The sequence below is a fragment of the Schistocerca cancellata genome, chromosome 9 (assembly GCF_023864275.1).
Source record: "Schistocerca cancellata isolate TAMUIC-IGC-003103 chromosome 9, iqSchCanc2.1, whole genome shotgun sequence".
NCBI lineage: Eukaryota > Metazoa > Arthropoda > Insecta > Orthoptera > Acrididae > Schistocerca > Schistocerca cancellata.
The window spans coordinates 39,922,941-39,945,005 of NC_064634.1; the positions used below are offsets into that span (position 1 = coordinate 39,922,941).

General features: G+C 43.1%; 1 protein-coding gene across 2 annotated transcripts in view; it reads left to right on the forward strand.

The window, feature by feature from the left end:
* Positions 1-19,323, forward strand: part of LOC126101138 (uncharacterized) — a 101,384-nt gene extending 82,061 nt beyond the window's left edge. Inside the window, exons 3-5 of one of the 2 annotated variants that reach the window (XM_049911819.1) lie at positions 457-1,524; positions 11,807-11,989; positions 18,481-19,323. In XM_049911819.1, coding sequence (XP_049767776.1) covers positions 457-1,524; positions 11,807-11,989; positions 18,481-18,720 — 1,491 coding nt within the window. In that variant the 3' untranslated portion in view covers positions 18,721-19,323. The remainder of the gene's footprint in view (positions 1-456; positions 1,525-11,806; positions 11,990-18,480) is intronic. The other variant, XM_049911820.1, reaches the window with a different exon arrangement.
* Positions 19,324-22,065: the final 2,742 nt, after the last annotated feature.

A 22,065-nucleotide genomic window follows, 5' to 3' on the forward strand; every position in this document is an offset into this window, starting at 1 on the left:
TCAATGTAAACTAATGCAGTTTTGTTTTACTCGCATTCATTAGCCATTATTATTGTGATTCTATATGTGATTTTAATGCCTAATTTCAAACTGGCTGTGGTAAATTCTTCCGTTCGATGTGAAATTTTTCTTCACTTGAGACTAGAGTTTCAGATGTGTTTCATTAAGACCTGTAACATCTTCGTTTTCTCATACTAAGAATCTGTAAACATCGTCCAGGAATTATTTATGGCAATAATTTTGTCTCATTGAAATTCTGAATTTCTCTTGTGTTTCTGGTAGTTAATGATGCGGTCAACTTAAAATAAGGGAGTATATTGCTTGGTTCATAATGTCATTCACTGAAATATTTATTAAGAGCAGTAATTGCAGGAAAAGGTTGAAGCAAGAGCATAGAATAAAATATTGTGACTGTACATCTTTTTATAGAAACTGATGAAAAGAGATGTATTTCAGGGAGCAGACGATGCTGGCGCCTACATTCCGGATAAATACGAGACGGACGAGTCAGCTGGGGAAGAAACTTACGATGCGAAGAAATATGAAACGGTTGAGGGCTTCGACGACGGTATGTACCACCCACAGGCTGATCTGGAGGAACACGACGACGGGTCCTACCACCCCGAGATTGCCGAGAAAACTGTCGGGGACGACGGTTCGTACGACACAGAAAGTGATGGACAGTCTGTAGGAGAAGACGGTTCGTATCGGCCGGAACAGTACGAGAGAAGCGTAGGAGATGATGGATTATACAATCCACAACTTTATGAATCTGTCGTTGGGGACGATGGAGCTTATCACCCGGACATTGCCGAAAAAACTGTGGGAGACGATGGCTTGTATCATCCTGACCCAAGCGCGCATAGTGAAGATCATGAAGGTGACTATAACCCAGAAACGTACGAGAAGGTCGTCGGTGACGACGGTTCTTACCGCAGCACCGAAGAAGATGACGGATCACATCATGAAAACGTCGGCGATATCTCTCAGGACGACGATGGACTATACCACCCTGAGATCCATGAGAGGTCATTTAGTGAAGCAGACGCTCTGAAGGCGCCTAATCTTAACGCTGCCATCCAGCTACAACCGGATGTCTACAATGGTGTTGTAGACGTGGGGAGGCAAACACCCACCACACGCGTGAGGCGACACGTAAGAGCCGATAGTTTTCAGTTACGAGCAGCTTCTTACGACTGTGAGATTTATACCGTAAGCCACAGTGGGAACTCGGACCGGGATGGGACTGGTGGTGCGCTGCGTAAGCCAGGAGCAAACAAGAGAATTGTAAGAGAAACTCATAGTGATGTGTACCGTTTACAGACATTGGAGGAGAAAATGCAGCAGAGCGACGACGGAGCCTACCAGCCGGAAAAGCACGAGACGCCTGCTCCAGAGGCGGCGCAGGACTGGGACAGGTACTGGACGGAGGGGTCGGTGACCGCCGGCGGCGACTGCGCCACGCCCAGCGAGGAAACGTCAGAGGCTTCTGATGATGGGTCGTACAGGCCGGAACACCACAAGGTAGGTACAGCCGCCGGAAACGTTGCTAGCATAAAAAAAAGTGTGTGAAATGGTATGGGACTTAACTGCTAAGGTCATCAGTCCCTAAGCTTACACACTACGTAAGCTAAATTATCCTAAGGCCAAACACACACCCGTGCCCGAGGGAGGACTCGAACCTCCGCCGGGACCAGCCGCACAGTCCATGACTGCAGCGCCCTAGACCGCTCGGCTAATCCGTCGTCTGTTGCTAGCACAGTTATGCTTCATGAATATACGTTGAAGTGACGTAAGGTCATTGAATGCCTCCTAATATCGTTTCGAACGTCCTTTTGCCCGGCGTACTGCAGCAAAAGTAGCTCTGAGCACTATGGGACTTAAATTCTGAGGTCATCAGTCCCCTAGAACTTAGAACTACTTAAACCTAACTAACCTAAGGACATCACACATGCCCGAGGCAGGATTCGAACCTGCGGCCGTAGCGGTCACCCGGTTCCAGACTGAAGTGCCTAGAACCGTTCGGCCACACCAGCCGGTTACTGCAGCAACTCGACGTGGCATTTACTCTACAAGTCGTTGTAAATCTCCGGTAGAAATACTGGGCTAGCCTGCTTCTATAGCCAGCCACAATAACGAATGTTTTCCCGAGGCAGGATTTCGTTCACGAATTGACCTCTCGGTTATGTCCCACAAAAGTTCAATGGGATACATCTCTGGCGATCTTTGTGGGTAATTCATTCGATCGAATTGTCCCGAATGGTCTTCGAATCAATCCCGAACAAATATGGTCCAGTGACTTGGTGCATTGTCATCCGTACATGAATGGCTGTCAAAGTAGTCGCACACAACTATTTACAGTAAATGATCCGTTAAGGTGGACCAGAGTACCCGATCAAATCCATGTAAGCACATTCAACACTGTTATGCAGTCACCACCAGCTTGAACAGTGCCTCATTCACAACTTGCTCCCATGTCATCGTGGGGACTGCGCCACTCTCGAACCCTACCATCAACTCTAAGCAATTTATTTATTTATTTATTTATTTATTGTTCCGTGGTACCAAATTAAGGAGAAGTCTCCATGGTCATGGAACGAGTCAATACATGAAATTATAACACGATATTAGAAACAGATAAAATGAAATATAAAAAAACATATTCAGGTGACAAGTCGTAAGTTTAAATGAAGAAAATCAACAATGTAACACTGGATTTGCTTAATTTTTTAGCTCTTCCAGGAGCTCCTCGACAGAATAAAAGGAATGAGCCATGAGGAAAATCTTCAGTTTAGACTTAAAAGAGTTTGGGCTACTGCTAACATTTTTGAGTTCTTGTGGTAGCTTATTGGAAATGGATGCAGCAGAATACTGCACTCCTTTCTGCACAACAGTCAAGGAAGTGCATTCCACATGCATATTTGATTTCTGCCTAGTATTAACTGAGTGAAAGCTGCTAACTCTTGGGAATAGGCTAATATTGCTAACAACAAACGACATTAAAGAAAATATATACCGTGAGGGCAATATCAGAATTCCCAGATTTTTGGATAGTGGTCGACAAGAGGTTCTCAAACTTACACCACATATAGCTCTAACAGCCCGTTTTTGAGCCAAAAATACCCTTTTTGAATCAGAAGAATTACCCCAAAAAATAATACCGTACGACATAAGCGTATGAAAATATGCGAAGTAGACTACTTTTCGTGTTGAAGTGCCACTTATTTCAGATACAGTTCTAATGGTAAATAGAGCAGCCTTTAGCTTCTGAACAAGATCCTGGACATGGGCTTTCCACAACAGCTTACTATCTATCCGAACGCCTAGGAACTTGAACTGTTCCGTCTCGCTTATAATATGCCTATTCTGTCTGATCAAAATATCGGTTCTTGTTGAATTGTGAGTTAGAAACTGTAAAAACTGAGTCTTACTGTGATTCAGCATCAAATTACACTCCTGGAAATTGAAATAAGAACACCGTGAATTCATTGTCCCAGGAAGGGGAAACTTTATTGACACATTCCTGGGGTCAGATACATCACATGATCACACTGACAGAACCACAGGCACATAGACACAGGCAACAGAGCATGCACAATGTCGGCACTAGTACAGTGTATATCCACCTTTCGCAGCAATGCAGGCTGCTGTTCTCCCATGGAGACGATCGTAGAGATGCTGGATGTAGTCCTGTGGAATGGCTTGCCATGCCATTTCCACCTGGCGCCTCAGTTGGACCAGCGTTCGTGCTGGACGTGCAGACCGCGTGAGACGACGCTTCATCCAGTCCCAAACATGCTCAATGGGGGACAGATCCGGAGATCTTGCTGGCCAGGGTAGTTGACTTACACCTTCTAGAGCACGTTGGGTGGCACGGGATACATGCGGACGTGCATTGTCCTGTTGGAACAGCAAGTTCCCTTGCCGGTCTAGGAATGGTAGAACGATGGGTTCGATGACGGTTTAGATGTACTGTGCACTATTCAGTGTCCCCTCGACGATCACCAGTGGTGTACGGCCAGTGTAGGAGATCGCTCCCCACACCATGATGCCGGGTGTTCGCCCTGTGTGCCTCGATCGTATGCAGTCCTGATTGTGGCGCTCACCTGCACGGCGCCAAACACGCATACGACCATCATTGGCACCAAGGCAGAAGCGACTCTCATCGCTGAAGACGACACGTCTCCATTCGTCCCTCCATTCACGCCTGTCGCGACACCACTGGAGGCGGGCTGCACGATGTTGGGGCGTGAGCGGAAGACGGCCTAACGGTGTGCGGGACCGTAGCCCAGCTTCATGGAGACGGTTGCGAATGGTCCTCGCCGATACCCCAGGAGCAACAGTGTCCCTAATTTGCTGGGAAGTGGCGGTGCGGTCCCCTACGGCACTGCGTAGGATCCTACGGTCTTGGCGTGCATCCGTGCGTCGCTGCGGTCCGGTCCCAGGTCGACGGGCACGTGCACCTTCCGCCGACCACTGGCGACAACATCGATGTACTGTGGAGACCTCACGCCCCACGTGTTGAGCAATTCGGCGGTACGTCCACCAGGCCTCCCGCATGCCCACTATACGCCCTCGCTCAAAGTCCGTCAACTGCACATACGGTTCACGTCCACGCTGTCGCGGCATGCTACCAGTGTTAAAGACTGCGATGGAGCTCCGTATGCCACGGCAAACTGGCTGACACTGACGGCGGCGGTGCACAAATGCTGCGCAGCTAGCGCCATTCGACGGCCAACACCGCGGTTCCTGGTGTGTCCGCTGTGCCGTGCGTGTGATCATTGCTTGTACAGCCCTCTCGCAGTGTCCGGAGCAAGTATGGTGGGTCTGACACACCGGTGTCAATGTGTTCTTTTTTCCATTTCCAGGAGTGTATTTTCCACAAGCCACGAACTTATTTCATGAACTACATTATTTGTTTGTTATTGAGATCGGTACTCATCTGACCAGGCTCTCCCAGCCGTCTAGGGTCTAACCGATATGGTCACGAGCACTAGAGAGTAGCTGCTGCCGGTGTCGTGCTGTTAGCAAAGGCAGTAGCGTTGGTCGTCTGCTGCCAAATTTCGCCTCACTGTCCTAACGATCGGGACTGCTACGGTCGCAGGTTCCAATCCTGCCTCGGGCATCGGTGTGTGTGATGTCCTTAGGTTAGTTATGTTTAAGTAGTTCTAAGTTCTAGGGGACTTATGACCTAAGACGTTGAGTCCCATAGTGCTCAGAGCCATTTTTTTGTCCTAACGGCTACGTTCATTGTACGTCCCACATTGATTTATGTTGTTATTTCTCAAAGGTCTGCTTGTCTTTTAGCACTGACCACTCGAGTCAAACGCCGCTACCCTCCGTCGTTAAGTGAAGGTTGTCGGCCACTGCGTCGACCATGGAGAGAGGTAAATGCCTGAAATTTGGTGTTCTCGGCATAACATGACACTGTGGATCTGGAAATACTGAATGGCTGTGTGTGCGCATATTGCTATTCCACTACTTTTGTCACTTCGGTGTAACTGTACAAGTACACACTGTTGCCGTGTATGAAAAACATTAGAGATACAAACCTCTGTGGCAGGTAGATCTGCCACCACAGTGCATTAGTATTGTTAGTATTTAGTGTTGTTCGTGTTGTCACCAGACCTGGTAGGGCATATAACGGACGTCAGAGCTTGAGCGATTACTGTGAAGGAGACTGAGTACTCGTCAGAGACAGGAGTATCAACACTTGACAGAGCTTGAAAGGCGTTTCCTTGTGGGTCTACATTTGGGCAGCTGGTTAAGTCGTGGAACATCCTGAACTGTGTGGTATTCGGATGTGGCAATGACCCGATGTCGGACTACATTGAGACGCGAGGCAAACATACTTGCTGTCAAAGTTCCGGAGAGCCGGCCGGAGTATCCGTGCGGTTCTAGGCGCTACAATTTTTTTAAAGTTCCGGAGGACTACGTCTGACCACCACAAGTGAAGATTGTGCACCATTTACATCCGAAATATGTATATTCTTTGCACTTTGCGATCATGTCTTCTCTTCTGCTATACAAAAATTGCACCCAGCTGATTCCAGACGCCATATTTGTTTACAAATGTGGCAGTATACGTGTGATGTGTTACGACAGCAAAAGGAACCTGTAACCACTGAAGGTACTCTCGTTTACTTACTTACTGTTTACCATTAGATATCAGTTTAATTTTTTGTCAAAAGTAATCCTAAACCGTATTCTGAAATAGAGTCTTGTTTCTCCACTAGGCAGTGCCACAAGTTCCTCCAAAAATCGTAACACAACACACACACAAATGTAATACTTACTAATGTAGATCCACCCGATGATGGAGGTTTAAACCTTCGAAACGCGTCGTGGAAATAAATAAAACTGTGACTGGTAACAGTGAACTTGTTGTTTCATTTAATGTCAGTAACAGTCACGGTAAAGCCTAACCTAAAAATGTTCGCATTTAAAGTACAAATGTCATAATATCGAATGATCTCAGACCTTGTACTGGTGCGACAATGAAATGGGCAAGGTGCACGATATCTTGGCCACTTTGTGGGAGCTCGACATGAGTCGTGGCGGCACAGAATGGTATGCTGTAGGTACTTCCATCCCAGGTAAACTGCCAGATGCTCACTTAACTGCGGTGTGCGAGAGAGCAAGCAAATAGCGAAGAGCGTAACAGAAGCTGTGTGCTGGACAGAGAGTACGTCAATACGGAATTCACTCAGTTTTACGAAATTATTCGCTGATGGTGAGTTCTTTGACATTAGCTGTGTCAGATATAGATACAGTATCCATGTGTGACACATGAAAATTTGTGGCGGACCAGGACTCTAACCTGGATTTGTTTCTTATCGTGAATGGTCTCCTACCTATAAACGCTTCCAGGACCGAACCGAACCTCCATATGTCACACCGTCTATAATTCTCCCCTCCCCTCATTTTTACTCATCACTCTTTTGACTGGTTTGACACGGCCCGTCACGAATTCCTCTCCTGTGCCAACCTTTTCGATTAGCACTTGCAACATACCTTCTTATTTATTTTCTGGAATATTCCAGTCTCTGTCTTCCACTACAGTTCTTAGTCTGTACAGCTTCCTCTAGTGCCATAAAAGTTATTACTTGGTGTCTTAACAGACGTCCTATTATCCTGACCCTTATCAGATCAGCTAATTATCAACATTCTTCTGTGTACCATATCTCAAATGCTTTAGATTCTCTTCTGTTTCGGTTTTCCAACAGTCCTTGTTTCACGACCATACAGTGCTCTCCTTCAAAAGAACATTCTCAGAAATTTCTTCCTCAAACTGAGGCCTATGTTTGATACTACGAAACTTCTCTTAGCCAGCAGTGGCCTTTTCGCCAGTGTTAGCCTACTTCTTGCGGCCTTCTTGCTCCGGCCATTATGGGTTATTTTGCTGCCTGGGTAGCAGCTTCCCCTGACTTAGTCTGTTGTGATCCCCAAGTCTGATATTAAGTTTCCCGGTTCTCTCATTTCTGCTACTTCTCATTACTCTTTCTTCGGTTTACTCTCAGTCCACATGTACTCACTAGGTTGTTCATACCATTCGGCAGATCCTGTTATTCTGTTTTACTTTCTCTCAGGATCTTATGCACGTACGTTACGTAGTCCCCGTGACATATGAGGCTAAAATGAAGCAAGATCAGTATTAGTCTCGTCATTTTGTCTGTCCAGGCATTTAACAATTATTTCACTTACAAAGTCTATTGCTTCAGACATGCTGACATCCTGACATTGTAAGTTAAATAAGTATCATTAAGCTGTGCCCACCTGCGCGTAGGAGGCCAAGTCACAGTGTGTGTAGGTTCCTTCAGTCACACTGTGTGTAGTTTCCTTCAGTTACCGCTACACGTAGTGTTGCGATGTGAAGTTTCTAATCCCCATGTTTTCTTCCCCACGTAGTGAGACCACTCTTTTGTTTCGCATGCTGCCCGATCTCGCCTGGGTGAAGGTGAGTGGGAGATCTACCACCAGAGTGACGCCCACCTGCGTGAAAAGTAAATGACAGAGACCCACTGCCGCTCATGCACCTTTAATGTGTGGACGCAGAGCTCTAACAGAAACTTGCTATCTGACCATGCACTCCTGTTTGTCCACCTACAGTTTCCAATAGGCACGTGTACATTGAACGAGACACTGCAGCTCGCCCCCGAATCCAAATCTCGCCAAAATAGTTTTAGGATTGCTTCGTTTTCTTGGTTCACCTGACATCTGCCACATTGAGTACTTCTTGGATACTAACGTGACAGATACACGCTCCTTGGATTCTTCTCCTAAAATTCCAATAATTGTCGATTGGTTGCTTATTGGTCAGGATGGCCGCTGGCATCAGGTTGAAAAGGGGTGCAACGCGCTGCTGGACAATCTGACGTCGTTTAATTGCCTACGTGCGAGTACTTGAAACTGATATTACTTTCAAACGCTGTTGAAAGCTGCATATGTTTTATGGTTCTACTTCGTCGTGATCATTCTTCGAAGTGAGCCCTGTAATTATAAATGTTACATAAATTATACTGTTACACATACGATAACTTCAATTTAATAAGTGAAACACAGGCATGGTTTGGGTCATTTCACACTATGATCTACTCAGTTTCCTAGCAAGCAGTTCGCCTTTTCAGTAATGTGAGAACGTTCAATAATCTGACTGTTTCTGTCTATATTTCTATCAAATCCGTTGTGATTGGGGATATAGTCACTATGCTGGAGTACTATGAGATTTATAATAAGGTTTTGCCGTTGCAGGAAACCAGCTGTCCTATCCGTTTTTTGAACAATGTTGCCAGACAGACTGTTGTAAAGCGTATGATTTTTTACTGACACAATAAATCGTTTTATGATAACTGAAGACTATCAGCTTAGTGAAACAGATAGTTAATAAAGAGTTATCATCAGCTCTTGATGATTCTGAAATTTTACTTTTTTTCAATTACTCTCGAGCTGTGACATACTACCTGCACAAAACAGACTGAAATGTAGGTGCATGTAGTAAAAAAATATAACAGTGGTGAGTGGGAATGACACATAATGAAGGAACCTAAAATATAACAAAGGGAAATGATACAGACTCATTTCAGACTGTGTCAGTAAGGACTGTATCATCACCAGCCATTGAGTACACTGTCCTCTTTTTTGTGACGGACTGCTGTGCCTGAGAACACTAAGGGTGTTGGTAAGAATTAAGCTTCCTTGGGATGTCATGACTGTTTATCCCTATATGAAGGACTTATTTCAATATTGGTGCAAGCCCATTTTTGTTCATATTGAGATGCAGAATAGTAAAGTTAAATGAGCGCTGAAAAATCTGCAGCTGAGATACCAGAAATAATCAAGCATATGGCTTCTTGGTAGAGATGAACATTTCTTTCTGTTTGTTTGGATCATTTATTTCAGAAGCATTATAGGCAGAAAAGTGGAGGTAATGGACTTATACCACTATTGATATAAGCCCTTCATATACTGTACATCACATATTACACAATATGTGATGGCAAGCTGTGGTTCACAAATTCTCAGCTTTCCATGAGAGCCTTGAACAGATCCTAGAATGTACAGTGTGTCCCAAGAGGAATGTCCAATTTTTAGGAATATGGCAGGAACGAACGCTCATTTAAAGTAAGAAACTTCATACCGACATAAATCTCTTTCTTAATGATATCCGACATAGAACACACTTAATGTACATATGTTTCGGGACTGGTGGTACGCTCATATGTATCTTCCCTACCCAACGTGTGCACAAATGTATCATCCGCAAAAAGAACTGCTGGAATGTTGACACCGATGAGCAAATCATAAAGAAAGATCAGAAAAAGCGGGCTAAGAACAAAACCATGAGGGACGACTTGCGTCAGTGTTGAACGAAGGCAGCAAAGGCTGTTTTGAAGGTTTTTTAACGTGAATGTACCGCATGTCTGGTACTTCACTTTTCTTTTACGTGTGTAATCGTCTTGGTGAATATACGCTAATAATTTTGAAAAAGCATATTTGAGCCATCAGCTGTATGTTGATTCACTGCCGGTTTCTGTTATTACAGCCATATTCACTGGAGAGAAATATTGTACATCAATGGATCCAAAAAAAATATATTTTCGTCGTATGTACGTACAATTGTACAGCTGATGGCACAACTATGCCTTTTTCTTTTGACAATAATTAACAGCTGTTGAGAGTCATCTACGAATAATTTTATTTACGTGTACATCAGGCTGACCACACCAATGACAATTTGCGTTCTGTTACGCAACCGTTCAGAATATAAGTTTCTTGTTCCAAATTATCGCTCCTACCATACATGTATACAGCGCCATTCCTCCTGGGAAGCCATATACATCAGCGCTTCATGTGTCTTAGTATCGCCCATATCAAATTGTGAATATATATAAAACATGGTGCATTTTGAACACACGTATCTAAGCTACGCTACTGGTCACTGGACAAATATATTATATTAGAACTGACATGTGTTTACATTTTCACGCAATTTGGGTGCATAGATCCTGAGAAATCAGTAACCAGAACAACCACCTCTCGCCGTAATAATAGCCTTGATACGCCTGGGCATTGAGTCAAACAGAGCTTGGATGGCGTGTACAAGTACAGCTGCACATGCAGCTTCAACACGATACCACAGTTCATCAAGAGTAGTGACGTGCCAGTTGCTCGGCCTCCATTGACCAGACTTTTTCGATTGGTGAGAGATCTGGAGAATGTGCTGGCCACGGCAGCAGTCGAACATTTTCTGTATCCAGAAAGGCCCGTACAGGACCTGCAACATGCGGTCGTGCATTATCCTGATGAAATGTAGGGTTTCGCAGGGGTCGAATGAAGGGTAGAGCACGGGTCGTAACAAATCTGAAATGTAACGTACACTTTTCAAAGTGGCGTCAATGGGAACAAGAGGTGACCGAAGCGTGTAACCAATGGCACCCTATAACATCACGCCTGTTGATACGCCAGTATGGCGATGACGAATACACGCTTCCAATGTGCGTTCACTGCGATGTCGCCAGACACGGATGCGACCATCATGATGCTGTAAACAGAAATTGGATTCATCCGAAGAAATGACGTTTTCCCATTCGTGCACCCAGGTTAGTCGTTGAGTACACCATCGCAAGCGCTGCTGTCTCTGAAGCAGCGTCAAGGGTAACCGCAGCCATGGTCCCCGGGCTGATAGTCCATGCTGCTGCAAACGTCGTCGAGCTGTTCGTGCAGATGGTTGCTGTCTTGCAAACTCAGGGATCGAGACGTGGCTGCACCATCCGTTATAGCCATACGGGTAAGATGCCTGTCATCTCGACTGCTAGTGATACGAGGCCGTTGGGATCCAGCACGACGTTCCGTATTACCCTACTGAAGCCACCGATTCCATATTCTGCCAACAGTCATTGGATCTCGACCGACGCGAGCAGCAATGTCGCCATACGATAAGCCATAATCGCGATAGGCTACAATCCGACCTTTATCAAAGTCGGAAACGTGATGGTACGCATTTCTCCTCCTTACACGAGGCATCACAACAACGTTTCACCAGGCAACGCCGGTCAACTGCTGTTTGTGCATGAGAAATCGGTTGGAAACTTTCCTCATGTCAGCACGTTGTAGGTGTCGCCACCGGATCCAACCTTGTGTGAATGCTCTGAAGAGCTAATCATTTGCATATCACAGCTTGTTCTTCCTGTCGGTTAAATTTCGCGTCTCTAGCACGTCATCTTCGTGGTGTAGCAATTTTAATGGCCAGTAGTGTATCCTTATGTTCCTGTCTGCTGGAGAAACACGAGTAGCACTTTGGTTGCAGGGGGAGGACTACGACGAGCGGGCGGACAGCGGTCAGAACTCGGTGACGCCCCCAGTGGAGCCTACGGAGGCGTCGGACGACGGATCGTACCGGCCGGAGCAGCACACCGAGACCCCAGCGGAGGACTACGACGAGAGGGCGGACAACGGCACCGACTGGAGGGACAACGTCGTGGAACAGCACGTGAGTAGCGCGGCCTGTCTGAGGGAGGCAGCGAGGGGGAAAGATTAGCTTGTAATGGGCGGTGGTCGACGAGGTCACTGGTTACCACCTAAGCTCGGATTGCGCCAGTGTAGGGAAGAAACAATCCCAACGATTTCCTTGATCCATTCAGAGAAACTACGGGAGGCTTAGTTCTGTACGGGTTGACGTGAATTTGTGTTCCTTTTCTCTGAAATACGAGTGAGGTTTCTTAATCACTGCTCCACCTCACGCAAAGCGAGCTGACGATTAGTCCTCTCTGCCTTCTGGGTGGCTGGTCACCAAAGATTAAGTTGTGTTTTATTTGTTGCCCCTCAACTAGACCTGTACTGACATGGAAAAGAATAAGGAAAAGTGGTGTAATTTGCCGTCTTTGTGGATGCCAGGAAATGTAATCAATACACATTATAATAGTGAATGGATGTTCCACATCTCCTCCTAAACCACTGGATCGATTTCAGAGAAACGTGATACAAATATCAGTTACTATTTGGATACAGATATGGTGGGAGTAAGAAAGAGCAACCTCCTATAGGGGTGATGAGGTACACAGAGAAGCGGTGAAAAAAGATGGACAGACAGGGAGGGGAAAAAAGGAGAAGGACACAGCTATGGGGGAGGAGGAAACAGACTAAGAGAGGGTGGAGGAGGACTGGAAAATGGGCAGGAGGTAATGGACAGAGAAAGGGAATAGAAGATGGAGAGAGAGAGGGGACAAAGTGAAGGACAGAGGGGAAAGAGCAGATGGAGAGGGACTAGGGGCAGGAGGAGCAGATGGACAGACAGAGGGGCCGGAAGAGATGAATGTAGAGAAGGGGGGAGGGAGAAGATGGACAGAGAGAGGAGGCAGAAGGAGACTGGCAGAGAGCGGGATGGAGCAGATGGACTACTCATCTAGCAAAGGATATAAATTTTGCGCAATAAGTAATATACTTAGACTAACATGCTTCATTCCGAAGTTCCTTAATGAAGCATCAGTCAAGGATGTGGGACAAATTAAAATATTTAAAACTAATTTGAGGGTAATAAGTTAGTTATAAAAAACAAAAGTAATTCATACGGCATGATTCGCTACGAGTCCTTCAAGAGGGTTGTTCACGCACGTGTTTGCAGTTTCTTTCAACTGGACGCTACTTCGTGCACTTGCACGCCCTTAAGCCACCGCAGCAATCCCACTGGAGAATGAATACCTACAGTTTAACTGGAATCCGTACGAAGTGGAGTTCTCGCCATGCCTTCGTATCATTGAGAGGTAAACTCCAGCGCAAAGGTAGATACAAAAATTTTGTTACTTGATCGGGATTCGATTCATTGATCTCGGTCTCCAGGTCCGTACTTTAGCACTAGACCAACAAGTCAGACTATGGTAATTATAATAAACATATAAATCATTGTAGCTTTATCACAAAGTAAATGATTGTAGCTAAGAATTATCAGATGGTAAAATATTTGTAACGCTAGTTTATGTTCATTTAATTGGTTCACTTACTACGCGAAGAAGTGTCGTAAAACAGTATTATATATTATTAAAGGATAGTTTTGCTAAGGCGTTTCATGCTCTCTGTAAACACTACATTTGTTTTTACACAAACATAACTCCTGTCAATGTATGGATACGTGTGGTCCTGAACGATGGACATCTTTCCGTATTGAGATACATTCATGAGAAACTGAATTAGGGGCAGCTCCTGTGAGCCCTGCTGTAATGACGGGTAAGTAAGTACACCGTCTCACGTGACTGCTTTTGTCATGTCGTCAAACCTTGAATTACCACCGGTGTAGCATTCGTAACCACGATACACACGATATCTCGTGACGGCCGAAATGGGTAATTTCTGTGGAATTTATACGTAATTTTTTTAGTGAATAAGGAAGAAGGGAAAATTTAAAATTCTGTCAATGATGGACTGGTTTCCTTTAAAACACATGTCGCTCTGTCAATATTATTTCACCTTCATACCATGAGACACTTCGGAGATGTTTGAGTTTTAATGCAAGACAGTGGCTCGTGTCCTAATGACGAAGAAAAGTGCACAACAAATTTCCCTCCATTTCTTCTCCAAATCGCCGTGGCGAATCTTTTATTCCATCTCTGAGATTCAGATCAGCTGTCTCTGAGATCCCGATCATAGTAACGCAGATGGATGTTATTGCCTCGAAATGTACGTTTTCCTCTATGAAGCCAGGCACTCAGCAAACCACGTGAGTGAATACTTGCTTCATTAATTTCAAAGTTGGAGATTGCCAGTGACTAGTAAGACGGATGCCTATTTTACTGACACATGCATATGCTTAGAACGGGTTGAAGTACGTTGATGTACATCTGAAACATTTCTCAGTTATTGGTGGGAAGACTGGCCCAGGCCTGTTTGCCTATAGCCATCGATACTACTTGCAACAATAACTCCTAATGCCAAATGGTTATTATTATTTCATTCTCTCTTTGTCTGAACTGCCTGCTGTATATTGTCGTTCTTCAGCCAAGAGAATTTATCAGATTGGTGCTAAAGTCCGTAGCGCCCTTCCATAAGTTTAATAAACACAACAGATACACTTGACAGAGCCATTAGTCATCAATAATATATTCTCCTTCACTGTCTACGACAATCTGTCAACGTTGGGGTAACTTCTCGATTCCACGACTGTAGGAATCACGTGGTTTTGAGGCAATAAACTCGTTGACCCATATTAGGTCAAAATGACTTCCCAACCCATCTCCCGTATAGCAGAATACGAGAGGGCGTTATCGTGCAGCACCATCACGTGACACAGTCTTCCTGGTAGTTGTTCTTGGATTTAGTCTGCAAGACGTATCAGTTGTTGACAATAAATGTCAGCAACAATGGTTACACCAGATGCATAACATTATCTTTTGTGGATGTGCGCGTGTCTTTGTATGGGGAGTTGCTTTGTTTGGGCTCGACCATTTCTTTCTGTCATTATGTTAGCTTGCTGCTCTGTTTGGGCTCGACCATGCCTTTCTTTTCGTTATGTTAGCTTAAAGGTACAATTTATTTCTCGTCCCCAGTAATGATACTGGATAACAATGGTCCATGCTGATTTTCGTGATTTCGATTTAGAGCATGAGGTGCCCGTACATCTTTTTTTGAACCTTCCCCATTGCTTGCAAATGTCGCGCGGATGATCACAATTCATCACATCTGGCAGTTCTCGAGCACACTGACGTCGATAATTGTAGATTAGTGCGTTTAAACGATCTTCATCAAACCCCGATGGTCTCCCTGTAAGAGGAGATGCCAAAACCATCCTCCTAAAACGAGAAAACCATTTTATTGACGTGCTCTCTCCAATGGGATTATCCCCATACATGACACAAATTTTTCTTGCCGCCTCCACTACTCTCACATCTCTGCTGAACTCACACAGAAGACTATCTCGGAAATATTCCGACCTCTCCACTTGGCTCTTTATGTTGTAGCATCCACAGTTCCACTCGCTATCTCCAAATGACAAAGTGACAATACGTAATAACCTCAGATAGCAAAAGTGAACTACAAATCAGTAATGACAATCGATAAATAAGCCCGTAACAACGAGAGTGCTAACAAGCAAAACAAAAACGCTACTAACTTTTGCACCAACCTGTTATAAAAAGTTAGTAGGATAGTTTTAACAACATTAAAATGATAAAATATATTTGAAATCTCTAAAGTATTGAAAAGAGTGATTGTACACTGAGGATGTTAGAAAACTCATTTTTATTTATCGTCAACTCACAATAACTTGCAAAAATTTGTAACTACAGAGGTAACGATTGATTTTTTTGTACAAAGTTTGCAGGATGTGTATCACATTTGTAGGTATTCTATATGGATGAGGAGGGACAGAGATTGTATAAGTTAGCATGGAATTCAGACAGAGGAGTATGAGTTCTGGTAGATCAATTGAATGTATTGTATTCAATTGTTTGAAAGGATTGACAGAAGGTGGTTGGAACAAATATTGAGGGTATTGCTATAGGACAGGAAGGTTCGGATCAAGTCTATGTAGAGGTGGATATTGATGGAGAGATTATAACACTGCAACTGCATTTACGTAGCTTATGTAATCAAATACCAAGTTTGGATTATTACGTAGTATGCCCCAACAGAACAAATAGTCCTGTCACGGAAAAAGCCACGTATAACACTGGCGTCTGCTACAGCTATACCATAACCTCGAAGCTGGAGGCAGGTTGTGAAATAAAACTATCTTATTAAAGCAATTATGGTACAATGCAACAGAGTAGTGTTACCCTCCGAGTGGAATTTCGTTAGGTTGACCGTGTTGTACCCAACGGAAATGGCTTATCGGAAATGAAAGTCAGAATTACGTAAATATTCGAACAGTAACAAACAATATTTTTGCCTATCTACACTGTTCAAAAACAGTCGCCAACCTAATTAGGCAAGAGGATGATTGACATTCTTGTTCCAGAAATTAAGTATGAGTAACCTTAACGGACAAACACAACCTATACTTTGCTACACGCGAGTGCAGTGAACTCTGAAACCTGCGTATGTTGACGGTAAGATTTGAGCTGACAGAGCAGAACAAACTATTTGCATAAATATAACAGATAACGAAACACGCTATTACTTTTAGGGCTTATTCAAACTGAATGCTCTTTATATTATTACTATTAATATTCACTGCAGAATCATTAATTGGACATAGGTTCAGTATTATTGTTCAAACATTTTCCTAGCTGACCTAAAATTATAAATGTAATTCACTGCAAAATTATGAACTGGTCACAGGTCAAATATCTCTCAACTAAATACTATTCTATTTAGAATGAAAGTTAAAAGGAATTCACTAACAGGTTACTTCTCATTGTCTTTTGAATAAGGAAATTATTGTTTTCATAAGTAGTGGTAAAGGATAACCTGTGGATCTTATTACACTACTAATATGCACTTTCAATACCGAAAAGAAACAAGTGCTTAGCAAGCATCCAACTTTCCACAACTGCAATTCACGACTTTTACTGCAGTGAGACACAATGTTGACAAATTTACAAGAAACTGATTCACCTTTTAAAATTTACTAGAGGCAGAACTATGATCATTAACTAAGCAAAACTTTATAAGCCTCAGTTTTAAGAACTTTTAGTTTTTAAAAGAAACAGCAAATTGTCTTTATTACCACAGTCTTATACTTTCAAGTAAATGATTAAATAAGTGACTTTCAAACTCCAAACAAACTTTAAAATTGACTGTTTCCATCACTGGGAGGCTTTCACAAGACTACATTTACTACCTCCCACAATTTCACTAAATCCACAGTAAATCTGAATACTCCCTTCTTACCGAAGGTCAAACAACATTATTTAATTAACTATTTGGCTTTGAGGCTTTCATTTTTTGCACAAACTAGGACACTCGGTTATCATAGTTCAAATGGAGAGGAACCTAAGGGGTGTTGTGATAGGAAAAAAATCAAGGTTACCTTATATTTGTGAACACTAAGACATCCAGTAAGCTGATCCTTCAGTGTACATGACTATAGTGTTCCATTACAGTGATTGCGCAATGTGGTGGCAACTGCATGTTGGTAGGTGGATTTGCAGGTAGAATTGCGGGACTCTGTCATTTCTTGGTGGCGATGATAGACATCAATTCCAGAATAGTTCCAGCTCTTTATCCACCCATCCGAGGCACTGGAAAGCGTCAGGAAAAGCCTCTCTCGGAACCAGCACAATATACAAGTTTTACTTGGGCAGTGCACAGTTTGGTAGCTCGTCCCCAACTGACTATTGTTCCACCTTTTCTACCTAGGCCAACCACAATTTGCGCGCGCTACTAAGTTCCGTTCCCGAGGGGGACCACACTATCTTTTACATACAGGATAACTAAGAACCCTAAGGGAGGATCAGCATTTTAGATAACAGTAACCAAACATGTTAATTAAAACAGAACATTTGCATATATTGACATTTCTATAAAAAATTATTTAAATAAAATTATTTAATTTTAAAGATACCCAAAGAGATTATGCAAGAAAGACAAAACATATCATTACAGAGATTATACTTCATTACAGTATCGAATTAACCGTGCACTAATTGCTGAAGTTCAACGATGGGATGTTGAACAAAATAAAAAGCTAAATGAATCAACAAAAGGAACGTAGTGTCTAAGCTATGGTGTTACAAGATGTTCAACCAGTAATGTAGTCTGCTGTAGGCTTTCTTTTGGATGCTTATTATGTTGCCTCTGTATGCTAGTTGACAAGCTACAGTTGGTTCGTAAATTATTAGGTAAAAGTCTTGTAGCCTAAAGCTGCAAGTAGTTCATCCAACAGCATAGCCTGGATTTTGAAAAGAGCTTATCTAAAGGAGATACTTGTTGCACAAAGATGTAAACTGGATATGATGGAATTTGAGGGAGCTTTTGTGACTTCCAGAGTGTATGATGGGTGGAGTGGAGCACCTGCAGCTGCGGCAGTAAAACCTGCGCTCACTGTTGCAGGACGAGGGCACCGAGGCGGCCGACGACGGCTCCTACCGCCCCCAGGAGCACGGAGCGCGCGAGCGCCGGGGCGCCTCGGACGACACGGAAGAAGTGCAGCTGTCGCCAGTCGTCTTCCACGTGGGGCCCAAGCCGGCCTCTGACGTCAGCGCCAAGGCCAGCGGCAGCGTCAGCGACGATGACGCCAGCGCTGGTCCCCCACAGCCGGCGGACCTCCCGCTTCCAGATCCCGCCGTCTGAGGGCAGCACCCGCGACGACGCGAGTTTCGCTCCGTCGTCCATACACCGCCAGCGAGAGGGGTGGATTGTAAGCTCTCAGAAGATTGGGTGGAGTGTAATACGAACCACAGTGAAGAACTCTTTATGGAGAGAAAAATACAAAGTGGAGAATTTCTTCGTAGGCCTTTTTCTATTCCACACTTTGAAAATAAACTTCACCACTTATTCGTGACTGATATGTTTCGTATTGAGGTATCAGTATGGCTGCAGTAACCGCATGGATGCATTCAAATTGTTTCCAATATTCATAGCATAACATCACGAGACGGGGGAATGTTTGCTGACTTTCTTGGATAGTTCTTATACATGCCATTAATATTTGATACAATATTGTATTTTCTTTTGTGTTTCACAGTATCCTATTTTGAACAATAGGCAGGTGTGCAGTAGACAAAAGAAAGAATGACATTAGAAACGCTGACAGTTGTATTTAAAATAAGTATCATGAGACAAACAATGCTGTTTCGTCTTTCAAAACTTTGGCAGTCAGCGTTTCTAATGTCATTTTATTTTAAGATGTGAGAATCTACTTCAAGAAGACAATAAATTGCGATTTATTCATTACCTGCTATTGCATTGAGTATTCAGTGAAATATATAAATTATTTTCCTTTATCCACTAAAGAAGACTAATAAAAGAAGATACCAACAACTGCGCTCTGTGAAAGGGTAGTATGTGATGTAAAGATCTGTGAAGAAGCCGTAATTAGGACAGCCATTCTATTCTCTCTGTGGGAGACTAAAATCAACTTAACGCCTCTGGTACAAGCTCATGACCGGGCTATTGGCCTGGCTGTAGGCAAAATACAGCCTTTCTTTGCCACGGCACAAGGAGGGGTGGCTGGTGACCTCAGCGCTCCGGAAGTGTTCATTTGCCTTTTCAGACAGACCAAAATCCTTATCAAATTCAATAAGCGGTATGTATCACCAGAGTCAAGGACCTTGTGGTCTATTATGTCAGAATGTCGATTTTACCTCAAGATATAAATCCTGTATTTGAAAACATGGCCTGTTTAAACATTCATCAAATATTACCATAGGTACTCTTAAAAGCACACACATTAGGCTATTGCTGTACTTTTAAAAAAAATACGTACTAGAAACTTCATTACAGGTATCAGCAGTTCTCCTGTTCAACAATTCGCTTGTACTGCTTGTATCGGAAATGCAGCCCAGGCATTGGCATGGAGCTTAAACTTTGTCATCACAGAGTGCCTGTACATGCAAGAAATCGCTTATACTTCTTTTACTCAGACTAGATCCACACTTTCGCTTACCAAATTTATATTTAGATCATTTTTTTGCGAAATACCATCTGTATCACCTTTTGTACTCTCAGCGCCTCAATCTCTCCCATTACCTAACATTATTTATACAGGGTGATTTTGCGAAATGGTAGCACACTGCAGGAAATGGTCCCTGAGATGTTAAGGAGTAAGAAATATCATACGGAGACATGGCCGGCAATGCATTCCAAGGGAGATACACCCACTTTAAAGTGGAGGTAAATGACCTTTGACAGTGCAGGTTTCATTGACTGAAAACAAGCGTAAAGGGTCAGTGGAAACCGAGTTACAGCTACAGTCCAATTCAGACTGATCATACATGAATGTTAAAAGGCTAAAGGAGAAAAAAAATCCTAAACATTTCCAGAGATTTTCTGTAAGGGGAAAGAACCAGTTACGTCAATTTTTCAAGGGAAAGGAGCAGACAAATCAGTGATTACTCATCCAGCCACAAGAGGGCAGAACAAACAGAATACTGATGCAGTCACTCCCCCCCCCCCCTCCCCCCAATGAACTTGAGACAAGGAAAAACAACAATAAGGTCGCTATCTACATGTACTTTGCAAAAAAATGTATCTTTAACAAATACGGCAACCAATGATGTATATGTTGGGCGGCAACTTCTGATGTATTCGATCAGTATCGATATTCTTCACACAGGAAAACCGTTTTTCTTTTATGCTCCTCCTGAATGCACTGCGAAAAAATACGCAAATGAAGTGACGTCATTCCTGTTTTCACTCATAACTCATGCCTTGTGTGAGGACGATGAAGAGCTTTATAAAGGGCGTCCCAGAACGAATGGTCATTGTCTCCACTTATTCTGTTTCTATGTCCCCATTTTATCTTTTTATTAGTATAGTTTTCTCCTTTTTTTGTCATGTCACTCAACTGAAGGTCAGCGGACTGTGCCACTGCCAGCCCTCCCCTACCCATATGGGGTAGGGGAATGAAATCACAATTGAGAAAAAAAGAATGGTCACTGTTTAGTGATAATGACAGCAATAACGTGATTAGATTAGATTAACACTTGTTCCATAGACCATGAATACGACACTTCGTAATGATGTGGAACGTGTCAGGTTAATAAAAGATGTCTGTACAAGATATTACATTACACAAAATATTGCATGACACTAATGTTTAAGTTTTTTCCCCTTAATTTATATCTACAAATTCATCCAGTGAGTAGAAGGAGTTGTCATCTAGAAATTATTTTAATTTATTGTTAAATGCTGTTTGGTAGGTGACCAAAGACTTTTGTGGCAGCATAATTTACCCCTATCTGTGCCAAAGTCCGACTTAATCCTGCATAGTGAAGATCATCCTTTCTCCTGGTGTTATAGCTGTGCACACTGCTATCACTTTTAGACTGGGTTGGATTATTAACAACAAATTTCATACGTGAATACATATACTGTGAGGTTACTGTGAGGATCCCTAGATCCTTAAATAGATGTCTGCAGGATGACCATGGGCGGGCTCCAGCAATTATTCTGATTACACGTTTTTGAGCAATGAATACTTTTCTACTCAATGATGAATTACCCCAGAATATGATGCCATACGAAAGCAGTGAATGAAAGTAGGCATAGTAAGCTAATTTACTGAGATTCTTATCACCAAAATTTGCAATAACCCTAATAGCATACGTAGCTGAACTCAGACGTTTCAGCAAACGATCAATGTGTTGCTTCCAGTTTAACCTCTCATCAATGGACACACCTAAAAATTTTGAAAATTCTACCTTAGCTACAGACTTCTGTTCAAAGTCTATATTTATTAATGGAGTTGTGCCATTTACTGTACGGAACTGTATATACTGTGTTTTATCAAAATTTAAAGAGGGCCCATTTGCTAAAAACCACTTAATAATTTTGTGAAAATCATCATTTACAATTACATCACTTAGTTCTTGGTTTTTGGATGTTATTACTATACTTGTATCATCGGCAAAAAGAACTGACTTTGGATCTTCATCAATGTGGAATGGTAAGTCGTTAATGAATATTAAGAATAGT